The sequence below is a fragment of the Camarhynchus parvulus genome, chromosome 3 (assembly GCF_901933205.1).
Source record: "Camarhynchus parvulus chromosome 3, STF_HiC, whole genome shotgun sequence".
Lineage (NCBI taxonomy): Eukaryota > Metazoa > Chordata > Aves > Passeriformes > Thraupidae > Camarhynchus > Camarhynchus parvulus.
The window spans coordinates 827,500-844,169 of NC_044573.1; the positions used below are offsets into that span (position 1 = coordinate 827,500).

The window sequence follows — 16,670 nt, forward strand, 5'->3', positions numbered from 1 at the left end:
TAACTAGAAACCACTGACAGATTTAGGAAACACTGATGTTTTCCTGCAAATGTTCCCTCACCTCAGATGATAAAGGAATGGGGCTTGTGATAATTCCAGGGTAATTGCCTGAACAAATCTTACACAGAATTCAATTTCCTAGAACTGCTGAAATTCAGCTATTGTCAACTGCCTACATTTGGGGTTTGTGGTTTGTTTGGATTTGGGTTTTCCTGGTTTGTTTTGGGTTTGGGGGAGTTTTGGCTTGTTTGGTTGGGTGTTTGTTTGTTTTTTGTTGTTGTTTAAACCAATTAAATGTAACATTCCTGCTGCACTAACACTGCCACAGCTACACAACCATTTGTCCTTGTGTGATCTGCATTGCTCTGCAGCCCTTCAGAACTCCTCAGCCCTCCAACACTGACCCAACCACTCAGTGGCACAATCACTGCAAACAGAAAACCCTTGCAAAAATTAAATGACACCAAATGCACGTTGGGAATAAGCTGCAGGCTTTCTGCCATTTGTTTCTGCCAAAATCCACCCCTGGTGCAGTGCTGGCCATATCAGCATTTCATTTGGAGCTAGCACTACAGAGCCATTCTGATTTGAAGGCAATGGATTAAAACTACACTAGATAGAACAAAACCTCACATTTAAAAGCAAGGCTGGCCAGCACTCAGCTCTGGAGTTACTTCTGCTCATCTAGAAGAGCTGCCAAAAAGGAACACTGCTAGAAAAAACACAAGTGAAGAGAGAAATCTATACAACAAGCACTTCCCAAGTGATTTTTTGCAGGAGTTGTCGTGATGGTTCCCACTTTAGAGGTCTCCCTAACCTTTTATCTGTGCTAATGCCCTTTCCTGACAGAGATGCCAAGCCAGGAACTGCACTCCCTTGGAGCAAAACAGCACAAACCTCCAGCCAAACCCTGCTGAGCCAGGGTTTGCATCCCAGTGCTGCTGGCAGCAGGCAAAGCAGGGAGCCCAGAGCCTGTATCAGCTCCAGAGCATGTCCACGTTGGTGTGAGGTGCCCTGGGCAGGAGGAGCAGCTCCAGAGCCACTCCTGCCCATCTGCTGCAGCTGACAGGGCAGCACTGGCTGCCTGCCCCCGGCTCTGGGCACAGTGGCTCCTGCAGCGTCACATCACACACTGCCCACGGCCACCAGCTGCCCCACAGGAACCAGGAATACCAAGGAACCCCAAATTCAACAACACATGCAACACTGTCAGACTTTTTGTCCCTCTGAGGCAGAGCAGTCTCCAACTAACACTGCCTTCATACTTGCTTCTGGGGTACTGTGATCCAGTGCACAGATATCCACAAAATTCAATATCCAGCTGGCAGTGTATTGCTTTCCTGACAACAAACCAATCCCAGGTTTAATGTACACTGTCTGATGACCTTGCAGGAGGGATGAAAGAAGGGCTCAGGTTTTTTCAGCTAACACAAAGACAAATACAGCAACAGCCTTGCTTGGATTCTATGACAGCATCCCTTAATTTACAGATGAAGCTGAAAGACCTGTACATCTACATGAGTAACAGGGATAAAGAGCCTCAGTTCTCTTCTTTCATCCTCAGCATTTTCAAGTCACTACCTGTGCAAAGAATGAAAATTATGTAAAAAGTGGAATTCTGAAATGAGGTACCACTTAGGAAGCAATTATTGGTACCATTTAGGTACCAATAGGAAGCACCTTGGTCTTAGAAAAAAATATGACTTTGATAGAAATCAGGGTACACTGGATTCTTACTGATGCTAGTGCTGAATATTTTCCAACATTCAAAATATGGTTCAGCACCCTTAATCTGTCGAGATATACACAAATATTATTCCAGATTCATAGAGGGATCTGGATCCTGATATCTAAGCCTAGGAAATGATAAGAAACAAAACCAAACACCAGTACATCTTAATCTCACACCCCCTTAGGCTGACACAAGAGGCCAAAATCTACACTGCAGGCTGGAACAAACACTGTGTTGTTTTTCTCTGACAAGATCAAACACTGTCAAACATCTCTAGAAGAAGAAGGGGCAAGAAAAATCAATCAAAGAAGCACTCTCTTAGCTTTTGCTGTCAGACTGAAATGCTTCTGAGGCACTTAGTGACCCCGTGTTAGCTGAGGTTCACCGATGAAACACGGGCACAACTGCAGGGTGCACAAATAAGTTTGGCCTTCCAGCTCTATTTTAGCCATCAACCTTTCATTTGGGCAGGGTTAAAAAGGACAAGAATTATGAAAGGCTAAAAAGCACCATAGCCTGCAGCTCATGAAATTCCAGACAAGGCTGTGCATGGCTTACTGACCCATGGGGTCACTCAGTATTGCCAGACCTCTCCAGATTCTACCTTCCCTTTCCAGTGCAGCCTCTCCAAAGCTGCACTCCACCTACTGCAGGCATCAGGAAAGCCAGGGAGGCACTGCCCTCTGATTTTGGGGTTCAGGTCTGGGGCTGGCTGCCAAGGGCTCCACAGCCTGAAGGCTCAGGAAGCCACAGAGAATTGTTTCCCACCTCTGCCCAGGACACACGTGGGCTGGCAGGAATCCCTGGCACTTGCCCTCAGCCAGCAGATGTCCCCACTCCCTCAGTGCAAACATCTCACAACTCCTCTGTGCTCCAGGAAAACCACCAGCAGCCACAGCAAGGAACCTGAGGGGTGACAGTGCCAAACCTCCCCCTGCCCTGCCCCACTCAGCACTGATTGTAGCAGGACATGGCTGTGGAAACACTGCCACGATTTGCACACAGATAAAAGGGATCCTTCTGACCTTCAGCTACTCCAGCAGCAAAGCTGGGGCTCACAGGCTCTGTACTGGAGCTGCCCAATGTGCCCAGACTGCTGCCACTTAGTGCATTGCCAGAGTGGGTGAGCAAAGGAGACAAGAAGTCCAGATTTTGGGTGGCTGAAGTACAAGAGCTTGACTGGACTAATGGCAGCCCATGTGCCAAGGGCTGAGGCCTCACCCCAGCACTGGATCACTTCTGCCCCAAGGAAATTCACCCCCAAATACTCACTGGCCTTTTCAACTGTCCTAGACTGGGGAAAACAGATTACCCAATTACTGGGGCACAGAAAGTCCATCTGGGAAGTAAAAAAGAAAAATACACACATATGCTCTCATCTCTAATATATTGTGTGCACGTGTGTGTGTTAATTTTAGCTCAGGATAATTTATACAACCTGATTAAATCAGGATTCCAAACATCAGGTTTTAAATTCCACCTTTTACAGTCACTCTCTACTACCACAGTGGAGCTGTTTCAGGAGTGGACCATGACAGCTGCTTGCAATCAGAGACAGAGTACACCCAATTTTGTGGCTGTTTTAAGAGTGGAAATGAAAACCAATTTCTCAGTTGAAAACACCAATAAAATTTAAGTAGATAGAATGTAAATACCAGAGCTGGAGCCTGGAGACAAGTGCAGAGATGATAAACACACTCTTGTTGCTGGAGCAGCTACACTTGGAGCCCTGCAGTGCCTTGGCCAGCCCTGCTGAGCACCAGGGGCACAGGTGAGGACAGGTGAGGACAGCCAGCCTGGGATGGGCCCAGAGGGAGGGTCCAGCAGTGCCCACAGCAGGCACCAGCCCACTGCCACAGCTGGGGCACCCCCAGGGACCCTCAGGGACTGTCCCCCTGTGCCAGGGACCTGGCAGAACCTGCTTCCCAGTGTGCCACTCCTTGCAGGGATAGCAACTTCCACCAATTTCCTTTGTCACAGTTAGCCAGTCCCATTCCAACCCAGCCTTCAGTGGGTAACACTGCTTCTTTTCCCATTGCAAGTTATCACCTACAGAAGCCTTTCTGGGCAGAAAGGTTCTGAGCTTTTGTGCTTGGAACTGCCACTCAATTCCCTCATTTTAAAGTATCCCAGTCAGGTACAGACCAAGGCTCTGTTCCTCACAGCAAAGGGGGACAGCAGAAACCACAGGTTTCTTACATTTACAACCCTCACACATATCTGGGCATCTCAAGCTTCAGTCGTTGCCCCTTCCCCTCCAAACTCTTGCCTCTGTCATTTCAAAGGAGGGGCTTTGAACCTGGATTAATTGGAGGCCTATTTTAAGCTGCAGTTAGCAGCTGCACAGCTACTCGATGCCATGCAAAGGCTGGTTCTTCTGCAGGGGATTTACTGTGTCCCACAAGGAAGATGTTCTCTCCTGAACACAACAGGAAAAATGAAGCAGGGGCACTTATATGTGCAGAAAACTCCTAGAAAATTCCATTTTAGCACAGAAGTGCAGTAGCAAGTTGTGGTATTTACCATATACCAAAGGTCAACACAGCACAGGCCAAATTCCCCAGCGAAGGCAACTGAGAGAGCTCTGCATTGATTTTTTTGGCTTGATCTGCCTTCTGCTCTCCCTCATGCCTCACACATCTCACATCAGATGAGGTGGATGATCATGCTGACAGTTCTGGATGTGTATTTTGGTGGAAAGGCTCCCAGATGCAGGGCTCTGGGTTCCATGGGCACTCAGAGCCTGCCCACTGCAGCATGACACACCAATTCTGTAAGGCTGGGCTGCTAATGAGCACCAGATCCTCCCCACAGCACAATTATTAGCTCATCTCTTGTGACAGCCTCTGTAATGGGCCGACATTGTCACAAACCAATTAGTCTAATACAGGTTATTGAGATCTAAGGTGGCTGAGAAACTTAACTGCAGCTGCTTTCAGGATAAATCAGAGATGCTGCTGGGTGGAGCATGAAAGTGAATGCTGCCAACATCTCCTTTGCTTTGCTTATTTTTTCAAATGCTTTCAAAACATAACCCTGACACATGATTTCCCTTAAAATACACACAATAAAATCAATTTAGTGAACCCATGTAAGTTATACAAGTGTTTCTCCTATACAGGAGTTTGCTCAGCATTGCCAGTGCTTCCAAAGGTACGGATCCAAAGCAATGAACAATAAACCAGGTCTGGCAAGGGGTTTAGTGATGTTGCATTCAGCAAACAGTTTTAAAGGAGGGGATTTACCAGGTGTGTGATACTGATCACTATTTAATATTTATCGTACAGGAAGAACAGATTATAATCCTAAATACACGCAGACAGAAGAAAAGCAGAGTGTGTACTTTAAAGCCCCCTGGACGCCTGGATCTCAGCTAGCAGTGTCCTGTCAGCACTCTGAGCAGGTTTCTCAGAGCAGCTCACAGCTGAGTGCCAGGGCAGGTGGGGGCCAGCACTTGCATCCCTAGCTCTCAGGAAGGATGAGGTGTCAAACAGCACCATTGTTTCCTGAGGGCTGCTCCATGGCAATGGGAAGCAGAAAAGGGCCTGGCCACACTGGGATCCCCATAACTGCACAGAGTTTCCTTTCCTGCTTTTGTTTTTGTTTAAATAATACAAACCACACAATACAATTGGGTTATCAGAACAGAACTTTGAAGGGCTGAGCTCCACCCACCAGGAAAAGGGCAGCAATTGCACTTCCCTTCAGCATCCCTGTCACAGACCCAGCAGCACCAGCTTGTGTGCTGGGGCAGCCCCACACAGAGGCACTGACCAGCTCAGGAAATGCCCTGTGCTACACACAGTGGTCTCAGAGTCCAATTTTGATAACCCTCTGTGCATGCACAGGCTCACCAGAGCACACACACATGCTCCATGTGGATGTTTGCTGTCCTCTGGAAGAGTGGGGCAGCAGACACTAACCCAGGTATTTCAGTCAGCCACGCAGGCAGGCTTAGGAAAAACAATTGAGCACTGCTGATGAGCTCTTCTTTCACCTCACACACACTGCTTAATTGTGAAATACCTTGGCTATTTCTGTGGTTTCTGCTACCATGAAAGTGAAGCTGATGTTCACCAGGTCTGTGCCACTGCAAACACACACTATCCGTCCTTCCAGCTCGTTTTCTGATTTTCCAACAGCCTCGAGTGCAGTCAGTATTTTGGGATCCTGTGAGACAGAATAAAGAACTTGTTACATTTGCAACACTTCTGCTATGCAAGGCACGATGGTAAAAATGTATTTTCACCTCCTTATGCATTTACACCTTTAAACCTTTGCCAATCATCTGAAATGAGTGCTTTCACTCAGAAACACTGTGAGCAAACCTGAGAAAACAACTCATTCTGACAGTCAGGAACATGATTGTGAGAACTCATCTTTTCCTCAGGAAGAAGAACAATTAATCACTTCAAGGACTGGGGACAGAGGATCAGCACTAATCTGGAAGATAATTATTCCCATCTAGTTAAGTCCACAGTTCCTGGAGTCACCATCTCTGTGACTTGGAGGTTCTTTAGTGATGTGTCACACGAGCTGCTGTCCCTGCTGCTGCTGGACGTTCCATGGGCAGGCTTTTGGAAAGGCAGAGCTGGAGGCTGGAGCTCACTGCTGCGGCTGGGAGCACGGGGAGCATGGGGCTGTCTGCATCACCACAGCTCTTGCCTTTTCTCTGTGGGGCAGAGATCTGGGCCGGCAGACTCCCAAGAGGATTTCTAAGAGAGAGTTCCCAACACAAAACCACTTTACATGTGAAAGTGGAAAGGCAGGGCTCACAGCAGATCTCCCAAACTGAAGGCCTGCTGGAAGGAGAGGCACAGCTCGGTGCACAAAACCCTGCATATTCCTTCTGAATACTACTGAGGCTATTTCCAAAGGCTTGGGGCTCCAGAACTCCCAGCTAGTACTTCTGCTGAAACCCTTTAAAAAGGCAGGCTGGGAGCAGCTGCCCTCTCTGAGCACCTAAATGCAGAAAGAGGGATGCAAACAAATCTTTCTACAGTTTATGCCAATGATAAAATAAATTCAAACAGATCAGAACAAAATGAATGCAAAATGAAACATTTTTTTTCAGATGCCTAAACAAGAATCCCAATAAACTGTTACAAGATAATTAAAATCTCCTGATATGTGCTCTTAATGTCTGTTCAGCTCTCAGTGCATCCTGCACCCTGCAGTACGTCAGAAAGATCAGATGACTGACCCTGCCCACTGCAATCACAACAAATCACTGCAAAACTTCAAATTTGAGGCTATGATTGCAAAATAAAAGCTGTGTTACTGGTATTACTTAAATAAATGAATGCCATGCAGCATTTCACCGTCAGCTTAAATATTCCTTGTTTAAATGAAGTACAAAGGAAGCACAGAGTACCTTTGGTACAGCTCCAAAACGAACACTGTTGATCAGGGAGCATTCTAACACCTGTCCCTCCTGAAAGGACAAAAAGGGTACAAGTTCAGAGGTCTGCTGAGACACGGCTCCACTGGGAGTTTCAGCAAAAATAAACCAAGTATTTTATTGGCAAACTCTGTTAATAAACACTAAGCAGAATATTTCCCTTTAATACCCTCTTAAATTCTTCACTTCTGTCAATTCTAAAAAGAATAGGATGAAGACTAGTTTTGTAAATAAACTAACAAAGTATTTTAGATTTTTAAAAAACAGAATATACATAAAGTACAAAAACATATAATACACATTCCTGAGAAAATTGCAATATACCTTTTCTTCACTTTTCCAGCTCAGAAAAAAGCCAAATTCATCCACTTGGAAGAGACAGTTGCTTTCAAAGACAAAAGATTCCTATAGAAAAGAAAATGCAGACCATTATTTTAGTCAGTTTGCCAAATATCAATTATTTTATCATTCAAAAATACAGGATTGTTCTGTTTCTTCCCAAAGACCCTCCTGTAGAATTTGCTGTTCCCAAAAAACCAGAAACAAGGGAGGCAGGCTTTTAAAAAAGAGATCACTTTTAATGATTTGTCTTATTGTTGACACTTGAGACACTGGGATGCACATAATTAAGATTTTCCTACCTCATTGCAACTAAATGAAGATGTTTTATTTAACAGAAGCAGTGATTCTTACCTAATAAAAAATCTTAATGAAACTTCAAGAAATGTATTGAAAATTAAATGCTTGAAGGTGAAAAATATATGATTTGCCAATGCCACTTTCAGGATCAAATGGCCACATTTCCTTTCAAGGTGCAGAATTTGGGAAGCACTTTTCTCTTGCACTGTGGCAGTGTATATGCTGTGAGTGCTTTGCAGCCAGAGTGAGTGACAAGCAGAGCTTGCAGGATATTGATTTGTAGAAGAAATCAGGAAAGAATGGCAGTCCAGAGAGACTGGGCAAGGCAAAAAATCAGATGAGCTGAATTTAAAAAGAGATTTTCTCCACACACCTCCAGCCTCAATTAGAGCATCATCAATTCAGCTGAAATGCAGGAAAAGGGTGTGCAGAATCAATCACTTCTTCGAGAAAAAGAGGAGCCAGAACTTCCTGACTTCCTTAATTGAACAGTGAGGGGAATTTGTGGGAAGAGCCCTCTGTGAGGAAACCAAGCAGGCTCCCAGGTGTGCCCCAGAAAGCGTGGAGCAAAGTGCAGCAGCCTGGAGCAGGAGGGGCTCACGGGATGGACAGACAAGGCCCTGCTCCACGGGGGGAAGGCAGGAGCCCCTTTCTGGGGGCAGCAAAGCCAGCTGCAAGGAGCCTGAGCTGGGTGCCAGAGCTGGGGTGTTCCAGAGCAGAACAGAACAGCTGTGCCTGGCACTGCCCTGCCAGCACATCCAGGGGTGACACCCAGGTGCCAGCAGCAGTGCCCCTGAACCCCACCCAACCCGGAGCACCTGGAACTGGCTGCTGTAGCTGCCCACTCTCTGCTGGTGAAGGGTGAGAGAACAACCATGGGCTGTGCCCTCACCCACAGGCTGAGTCTGCAGCAGGGCTTGCTGAAGGACAAGAAAGCTTTTTTCTCCATCTGCACCACTATCTACTTCATTTATCTGGCCCCACATCTGGAAACACAGGGTAAACCAACTATCCCTATCTTGGCAGGCCTGGTGATAAAAAATACCTTTTACTTACATTTCAGAAGATAAGAAAATACTAATATCCCTAAAGGCACTTACCTTCAACTTTCAGAGATCTCCTGTTCAAACAAGATTAAAAATAGACCCTGATACAATTATTCTTACCAGCATATCAATGCTTGAGTACAGGGCAAACTTCTCAGCACTTTATTTCAGCTGCCTGTGTAAAATGTCCTGTTTTGCATTCCTTTAATAAAGGTGGATTATAGCACAGCTGAAAGCAGGATCATAGCAATCATATTTCAGATAGAGTGCAGATTGATTTTCTACAGTAGATAAAACCACTCCAGTTCTCAAATGATGCATTTGAATCAGAAAATGAATGTTCTGTGTTCTCTGACTTTCCCTTGTAATAGGCAGGTGCTCAGTTTATATATCCAAGGAAAAGCAATACTCTCCCTCCCTCCATTTGATAGATAATACAAAAAAATGGAAGGATTCACTTGTTTAATAATGGGCTTTATGAATCTACAAAGATGAGAGTTTTATACACGTTACAGATATTTTGATCCAATTCTCCCTTTCTCTTCCTCAGGGCTTATGTCAAATCAGAGGGATTAAATATATTTTAAAGCTATTTCTTTTAAAAGCAAAAAAAAAACCCCTATGTAGCAATAAAGTCTGTTGGTATTGCCTCCCCACAGACATCTCTGAGGTTATTACCAGAAAAAATTAAAGTTTCTTTGTGTACAATGAAAGCAAAGCATGAAATATTCTGGCACTTCTGCATATTGAAAAGAGAATAGCAAACGAAAGGCAACTGGGTCTTACCTCTTCGTATCTATCAAACACAGCTCCATCTTGCAGAAAAGAGGGAACTGGCTTCTGCCAGTTAAATTCATAAGGTTTTGCCATGATTACAGAAGAAAAACCTGAAATGGAATGGAAAAGCACAGTTCAATTATTGTCCTTCAAAAGGAGCATTTCAAAGGCCAAGCAGGAAAAAAAGTGACTTTTAGCTTTTCTTTTCATACAGGAGTACTAAAAAGTCACAGTGCAATTCCAAATTAGGAGCTTTCCTCCTAAGAGTAATTTTGTTTCATATCTTTAAAATGGAAAATACTTGTAAAATGTGTGTATGAACTTAATTATTTGGAAAAGACTTGCACTGTAACTTCTGGAGTACAATGAGGCTGGGATTAGCCTAGCTGTAAGTGACCAAATACCGCAACCTGCAAATGCAGGCAATGCTTCTTCTTTTTCTGGTCGTTGATACAGAAATCAAAAATACAGTTTGAAAGTTATATACACATGTCACCATTAAGTGTTCATTTTCACTTAAAACAGGATGATAGAAAATAACAGATCTCTATTCCCAAACCTTAAAAAATGACTAAATTATATTTAAACTATTAGTCTGTACCTTTTTTCTCCCAATGAAGAGAAGCTTTGAAGAAAACAGATCATCTCTACCCAATACCTTATCAAAAGCCCCCTTTTCTTTTAGCCAGTTCTGTGCCACTTAGCCCCTCTGTAAACAAGGAATATCATCTTATTCATGAGAATTATGAGATGGTTTGACATCCTTTCAAGGAAAGTGCCAAATTCTTATTTCCTTTGGAAATTACATATAATTCTCGTGTCTCCTGCAATTCAGATCAGCCTAGAGCTGCTTTTCCCTGATTTCATGAGGGAAGCTGGATCCCAGGACAGCAGCAGCATGATGGCACCATGTCCTTTGCAGCTCATGGGCTTCACACAGCAGCTCCAAATAATCACAACAAATTGAAACTTAGTGGTTGTTCCTGGGGCAAAGGAAACCTAAAACAGACACACCTGAAGTGATAACCACTATTTTTATGGCATGGTAGCTGTTCCCCTATCTATCTGAATGTCTTCTATTATCAGAATGGTCTTCAAACACAACAGGTAGCTCCTGCAGCAATAACTGCTCCCATCCTTCTGGGAAAAGCTGACACATTCTGTGCTAAAACACCAGAAATGGGGTGGCACTTTTAAGGCTGTGAAGAATAATTTCTGCACAGTCCCAAGCCTGTAGAAATGGCTTTTCCCCCTTTTATATGGTGCTGAAGCCCACACAAACCCAATTTAGAAGTTCTGCAGGTGCTGGGCAAGGCAGATCCTAGTGCTCCCTCCAGAGCTGGCACTCAGGAACCTGGCTGTGAGGAGTGCTTGAGCACATTCTGGGATCTCAGAAACACTGCCCACCTCAGCAGCACACACACACCTGGCCAGCTCACCCTGCAGCCCCAGAGGCACAGCCCTGGGCCACCTCCTGCACAGGGGTGCCCTCCTCCCTCCCTCCGTCCCTCTGGGCACTCACACAGCCCCAGAGGCACAGCCCTGGGCCATCTCCTGCACAGGGGTGCCCTCCTCCCTCCCTCCGTCCCTCTGGGCACTCACACAGCCCCAGAGGCACAGCCCTGGGCCATCTCCTGCACAGGGGTGCCCTCCTCCCTCCCTCCGTCCCTCTGGGCACTCACACAGCCCCAGAGGCACAGCCCTGGGCCATCTCCTGCACAGGGGTGCCCTCCTCCCTCCCTCCCTCCCTCTGGGCACTCACACATCGGATGAGCCTGTTACTTCATCACTGAGATACTGAGCAGGAGCTCCTCAGTGTGGGCTGCAGCGTGCATTTCTCAACCCGGAGCTCCTCTCCTCCCTCTGGGTACTCACACATCAGATGAACCTGTTACTTCATCGCTCAGGTGTTCAACGGGAGCGCCTCAGGCTGGCTGCAGCGTGCATTTCTGCAGCCCTGCAGCCAGCCTGAGCCTGTGCATTTCCCTGGTGCCTCTCAGGAGTCAGGGTCTGGCCCAGGAGCAGTAAGGCAGCACCACCCCTGTCCCAGAGCCAGCACCACAGCCCTCCATGCATTTGCAGAAGCCGGGTTTAGGGCAGAGAGCAGCCCGACTGCTCACAGCTCATCCACTACTCCCGTCTGGGCACTCCAGCTCCTTGCTGTTTCGCCCCTTCCCAGTGCCTTCCCTAGCTCTGCTCTCACAGGTCACAGCAGTTTACAGATGAACAGAGACAGATGAAGTGTGAGGGAAAGGCAGCTTGAGTACATGCAGCAAGGAAGTGGAGGAATTGTAACAAACAACATTTTTAAGCCTTATGCTTTGGCAGCTGTACAGAAGGTGAAGAAAACTCTCTCTGCTTTTAGCAAAGCTCTTTTCAGTCTCTCACGATTTTTACACTCCTCTCAAAAATCCATTTTTTTCTTAACCCGGTTAGCTTTTAAGATCACCAAACTAAAATACAAAATATTCCCCTGTCACTCTTTGGACCTCTATTAATCTTCATCGATTTTTTAGGAGTTCAAAGAGAGTGAAAAACAACACCAATCCCAACCAGCAAACCCAAACAAACACGACATTGTAGCATTCACATGGCTGGAAATATATGCATGCATTTATCCTCACTATGATGAGAATCAAGAATCACCCTCTTTAGAGACATTAAATAACAATGAAATGTGTGAAGATTCAACTGGGAGACATAGAAGGTTAAGGAACTAAATTTAAAGGCAGCAAAATTTTAATTTGAAAACTTTTATACTGCCTTTAAAAACTGAAATCAAATCTTACTGACTTAAGAGTTCTCCAAGTATAATATGAATACATACCATTCACAAAAGCAGAAAGAACACCCATAAAAACACACCTCAGGACTCAATTAATGACTACAAGGCAGAGGTGGGTGAAGTGCAGCAGTTAAAAGCCTCTTGCAGTATCTCCCTTCCTTCCAACTCTGATTTGTGCCTGAAGCCATGATTTGGATGACATGAAACTCACCTGGAGTACCCAAAGAGCGAGGACACAAAATTAACCATATTCAGAAGAGCATTAATTAACACAAAAGCCTTTCTCTTCTGTAAGCTTGGCTGTACTAAGCTAAATCTGGGGCGTGTGGGCTATAAATCCTGGGTTTCTTCACTATCCCTGACCAAGAGAAGGACAAGGTGTGGCTGAACAGGAGGAGGAAAGGATTCTGTTAGTACAAAGGAGACAAATGTTTGGGGAAAGAGGTGATATTCTAAACTAACCCACAGGGCTGGCTAGCATGATGGATAGGATACTCCTTGGGTCCCATAAACATCCTGTCAATGTTGAGACACTGCTGTCAAGGCCAGCAGAGTTCCTCAGAGCTGACCCCCCCAGTTGCAAACGCAGAAACTCATCATTTCCGCACTTTGCTCAGCCCCCAGGACCCTAACAAGACCTGGAGGGGTTCTTTTTTAGTCATTATTATTTTTGCCCCTGGAATGAATCCCTGTGTGCTGAGTGAGAGGTGAGGAGGCTCCACACTCTGTGTTTGCCATTTCACCATTGGCATTACACCCCCTGAACTTGCCCCAGCTACTGTCTGTGTGGGTTTCAAGGGCAGCACCCACCCAGCACTGTGGTGAGTTTAGTAATCATGCTCAGGAATAGATGTTTTTCTTACAGATACAAGGAAGCAATTAAAAAACCCCAAAAACTGAATTTATTTCCCATTCCCAGTCACCCCAGGACATTTCCCCACCTTGCAGTACGTATAACCTTCACCCACCACTCCTGTTTGCTGAACAAGATTCTTCATTACAAAGACAACCAAATCTAGATCAGCAGACTTCCCTTACTTTTGGGGTTTTTTATAGAGTTCATCCCAGTCCAGCAAGTTTCCCTGCAGAGCTGTGGACCAGATTGAAATCCAGTTGTCCATGACCAAACAGGCAGTGAAGCACTGAAATTCTTGTAAAAATGCCCCTTTCATTTTTTAACGAGGCTTTGAAGTACTTTCATATTCAAATACTGTAAATATGTCTAGAAACTTGAAGAAACGTCAGATCTTCATGTATTTACTCCTCAATATCAAATTCATTGGGTCATAAAAGTACTGACATTAACATAAGCAAAATGCAGAGACAGGGAGAATGAAAAAAAGCAAAATGCACTTTTGTGTCTTTTAAACATGAAACCTTGGCTTTAGCTCTAGAACTTAAAATTCAGAGTAAGTTTTAAGAAAACAAAAGCCACTATAGTGTGATTTCTATGTAAAAAGTAGCTGGCTCATGCTGCTGAATTTCTGCAGTGCTCACACTACACTATAAGACAATTCCAAGATTTCCCAGCTCTCCAAGCTGTTCCACAGTCAAACTTTGCTGGGGGTTTTTTTCCCCTTTTTTTTTCAAGATTACTTTTTCAGCAGGCTATTTTTAAACACATTATTCCCACAGCCAATGCCACAACTGAAAGCAGTTGTCCCCAGAGCAAGGGCCAGGAACACCAGCAGCCACCCAGCAGGTGCCTGCACTGCCCAGCTCTGCTCTCCACTTCCACTGTCCCATTTTCCTTCCACTGGAGCTGCTGGGATTCAGGGCCAGCTGGGGGCTCAAGAGGAGCCTGCTCTGAGCTGAGCTGCTGAGCACTGCCCCAGGTCAGAGAGGCTGCCCATGCTCCCAAAGAGTACCTGCTGCTGCTCCTGCCTCCAGGTTCCAGCTGCACCTCACTCACACCTCTGGTGACAGCCACTGTTTCTGACAAGGGGAATTCCTAGGATAAAACACGGGGCTCAAACACCATCCCCCAGCTTCCTCACATATTTTTCTTCTTGTCCTAATGGCTTCCTAGTTTGTCCATATCTAGAGTTTTCCCCAGCCTTCTGACTCATTTGAAAACTCATTTTTTGACTAAGTGCTGACCACCCATCCTTTTTGAGGGGGACAGCTTTTGCCTTTATGAGAAGTGAATGGTGCAGAAAAGATATGCTGGTTTTGTAAATAAACTTATTCTGGTCTATTTCCAACAGCGTACCAAAACTCTGTTCTATTAGAAATACATTTAAATCAAGCCATTATGGAAAGCTTCTCAGATGATTCACTCAGGTCTAGTTCGTCACAAACTTCTAAATTACAGACACTTCTAGGCCCAAGAAGGTACATTATTTCTCTGCTCAGCAGCAATACAGAGCCACTGGAGCACAGTTTCCCTTTTGAATTGATCACCCAAGTCATCTGGACTCATCACACCCTGGGATCAGTCCTTGTGTGCCACCATTGTGAACCAGCTTTATTAATTTCACCTGCTGACCAAAATGAGCCTTCAAATAGGTGTCACTTGAAATGCCTGGAAAAACAAAAATAACGCTGCAATTGCAACACCGAAGTGTCCAAAGAAAAAGTAACATCTTACTCATTTTCCAAACAACTCCTAAAGCAACAACTAGAGAATCTATACATACTCCTAGAAAAAGGTGTGACTTCAATAGTGAGCTAAAATGCAGAGCTATCAGAACTGGATGTTACTAAAAACTTAAGTGTTAAAAAATAATAAACCAGACATAGAAAACTAAACTTCATGGAATAAGTAAAGCTGTATTTACTATTCTTTCCTTCTGGTGATAGGAAATTTGGCGTTCATATTCTCAGTTTTGTAACAGCAAAGGTGAGAGGAAAAGGGAAAGGCACAGATCTCCCCAAGGGATTATTTCAGGAGGGAAAATGCTCACAATACTGTGAGTTGTACAGAGAATTCAGCAATCTGACTCATCAAAAGACAGTAAATGACAATGATGTTCATTTACACATATCAGTCAGTATGCATCCAACAGTAAGATTTTGCTTTAGATCTGTCAAGTGAACTTCCTTTCCTGTGAGCATGTGATGAGGAACCACTCCCCAGAACCTTCCCTGTTTTGTCCTATTCCAGTAACACCAACCATGCAAAATATTGAGCTGTCTAAAACCGTGCAAGATGCTACATTTTTACCTTTAGTCATGCAGAAGTCTTAGAGGTGCTCAAGATTTATTTAGCATAATATCAAGTGTCCCATTTCCTGGAAGCCATCTCATCCCCAGGTAGCAATAGAGAGCAAATTGGACTCTGATGGAAACAATGGTTTGTGTAATCACTGCCAAGATCCTTTCTGAATTGCTATAGCATGTGATAGATGTATACAGCGTGTCTGGATTTAACCAGCAGTCACTTTTATTAAGTTTAATTACTTCACTCTGTGGCTTTCAGCGGAAGGCAGTGTTAAAACAAAGGCTACCTCATGGAATAATAAAACAAACAAACAAACAAACATGTAGCACTTGCAAAACTTCACAAGTATTTCCTGATTTACTGAGGCCCAGAGTCTCTCCTCACAGTTTTGTAAACTCTGACACCTTGTATCACTAGAGCAGCAAATTACAGCCTGAAGGAATGGGATTTGTCAGATTCATTGAAAAACCAAGTTTTCAGTATGGTGTTTGGGTAATTAATACCATACTTAATTTCTACTGTTGTTTAATCTGCTGCTGACAGGTAACACATCTTAAGTCAGTCAGTAGTGTTTCTCACTTTTAGGTACACCTGTGCAAAGTGTTTGTGCAAATTATTTGAATTTCAAATCATGGGTGATTTTGACATTTAGAACTTCAGCTTCTTCTTTTTAGCTTCATTCTGGAGCATTGTGCTCTAAAAGACCTCAAGCAGAAGTGGTTTCTGTACTGTAATGTGATAGGAAGGCAGGAATAAATGTTTGAAATTAAAATTCTAGGAAGAGTTCAGGTGGGAGTATGGATAAACACCAAACAATTCTAAGTGAGCATCACTCCAATTACAAATGCAGGAGCTCAGGAAGGGATCCAAGGACATAAAACAACTGCAAGATCCTGAGAGTGAATTATTAACTACAAATACCATGAAAACAAACTTCCAAACTGCATTAATATCAGCAGTCTTTCCTTTCTCAGTGCAAGGAAAGGTTTTGGAAAGAACACAATGTAGTACCTTCAAACAAAAATAAAGCAAGCTACAACTATCAGCTGCTCTGTGACCGCATCCTGAGGACACAGTTGTCTGTTTCCAAACTCTGACACAGGCCCGGACTTTGCACTCATAAAATG

General features: G+C 44.5%; 1 protein-coding gene across 3 annotated transcripts in view; it reads right to left on the reverse strand.

Moving 5' to 3' along the window:
- The window catches only part of PLCB4 (phospholipase C beta 4), a 174,002-nt gene that overhangs the window by 65,037 nt on the left and 92,295 nt on the right, over nt 1-16,670 (reverse strand). For 2 of the 3 annotated variants that reach the window (XM_030944561.1, XM_030944562.1), the window contains 4 exons: nt 9,605-9,705; nt 7,458-7,538; nt 7,107-7,166; nt 5,759-5,902 (listed from right to left, as the gene is read on the reverse strand). In XM_030944561.1, the coding sequence (XP_030800421.1) occupies nt 5,759-5,902; nt 7,107-7,166; nt 7,458-7,538; nt 9,605-9,688 (369 nt within the window). In that variant the 5' untranslated portion in view covers nt 9,689-9,705. Of the gene's footprint in view, nt 1-5,758; nt 5,903-7,106; nt 7,167-7,457; nt 7,539-9,604; nt 9,706-11,470; nt 11,576-16,670 lie in introns of those variants that run through there. The other variant, XM_030944560.1, reaches the window with a different exon arrangement.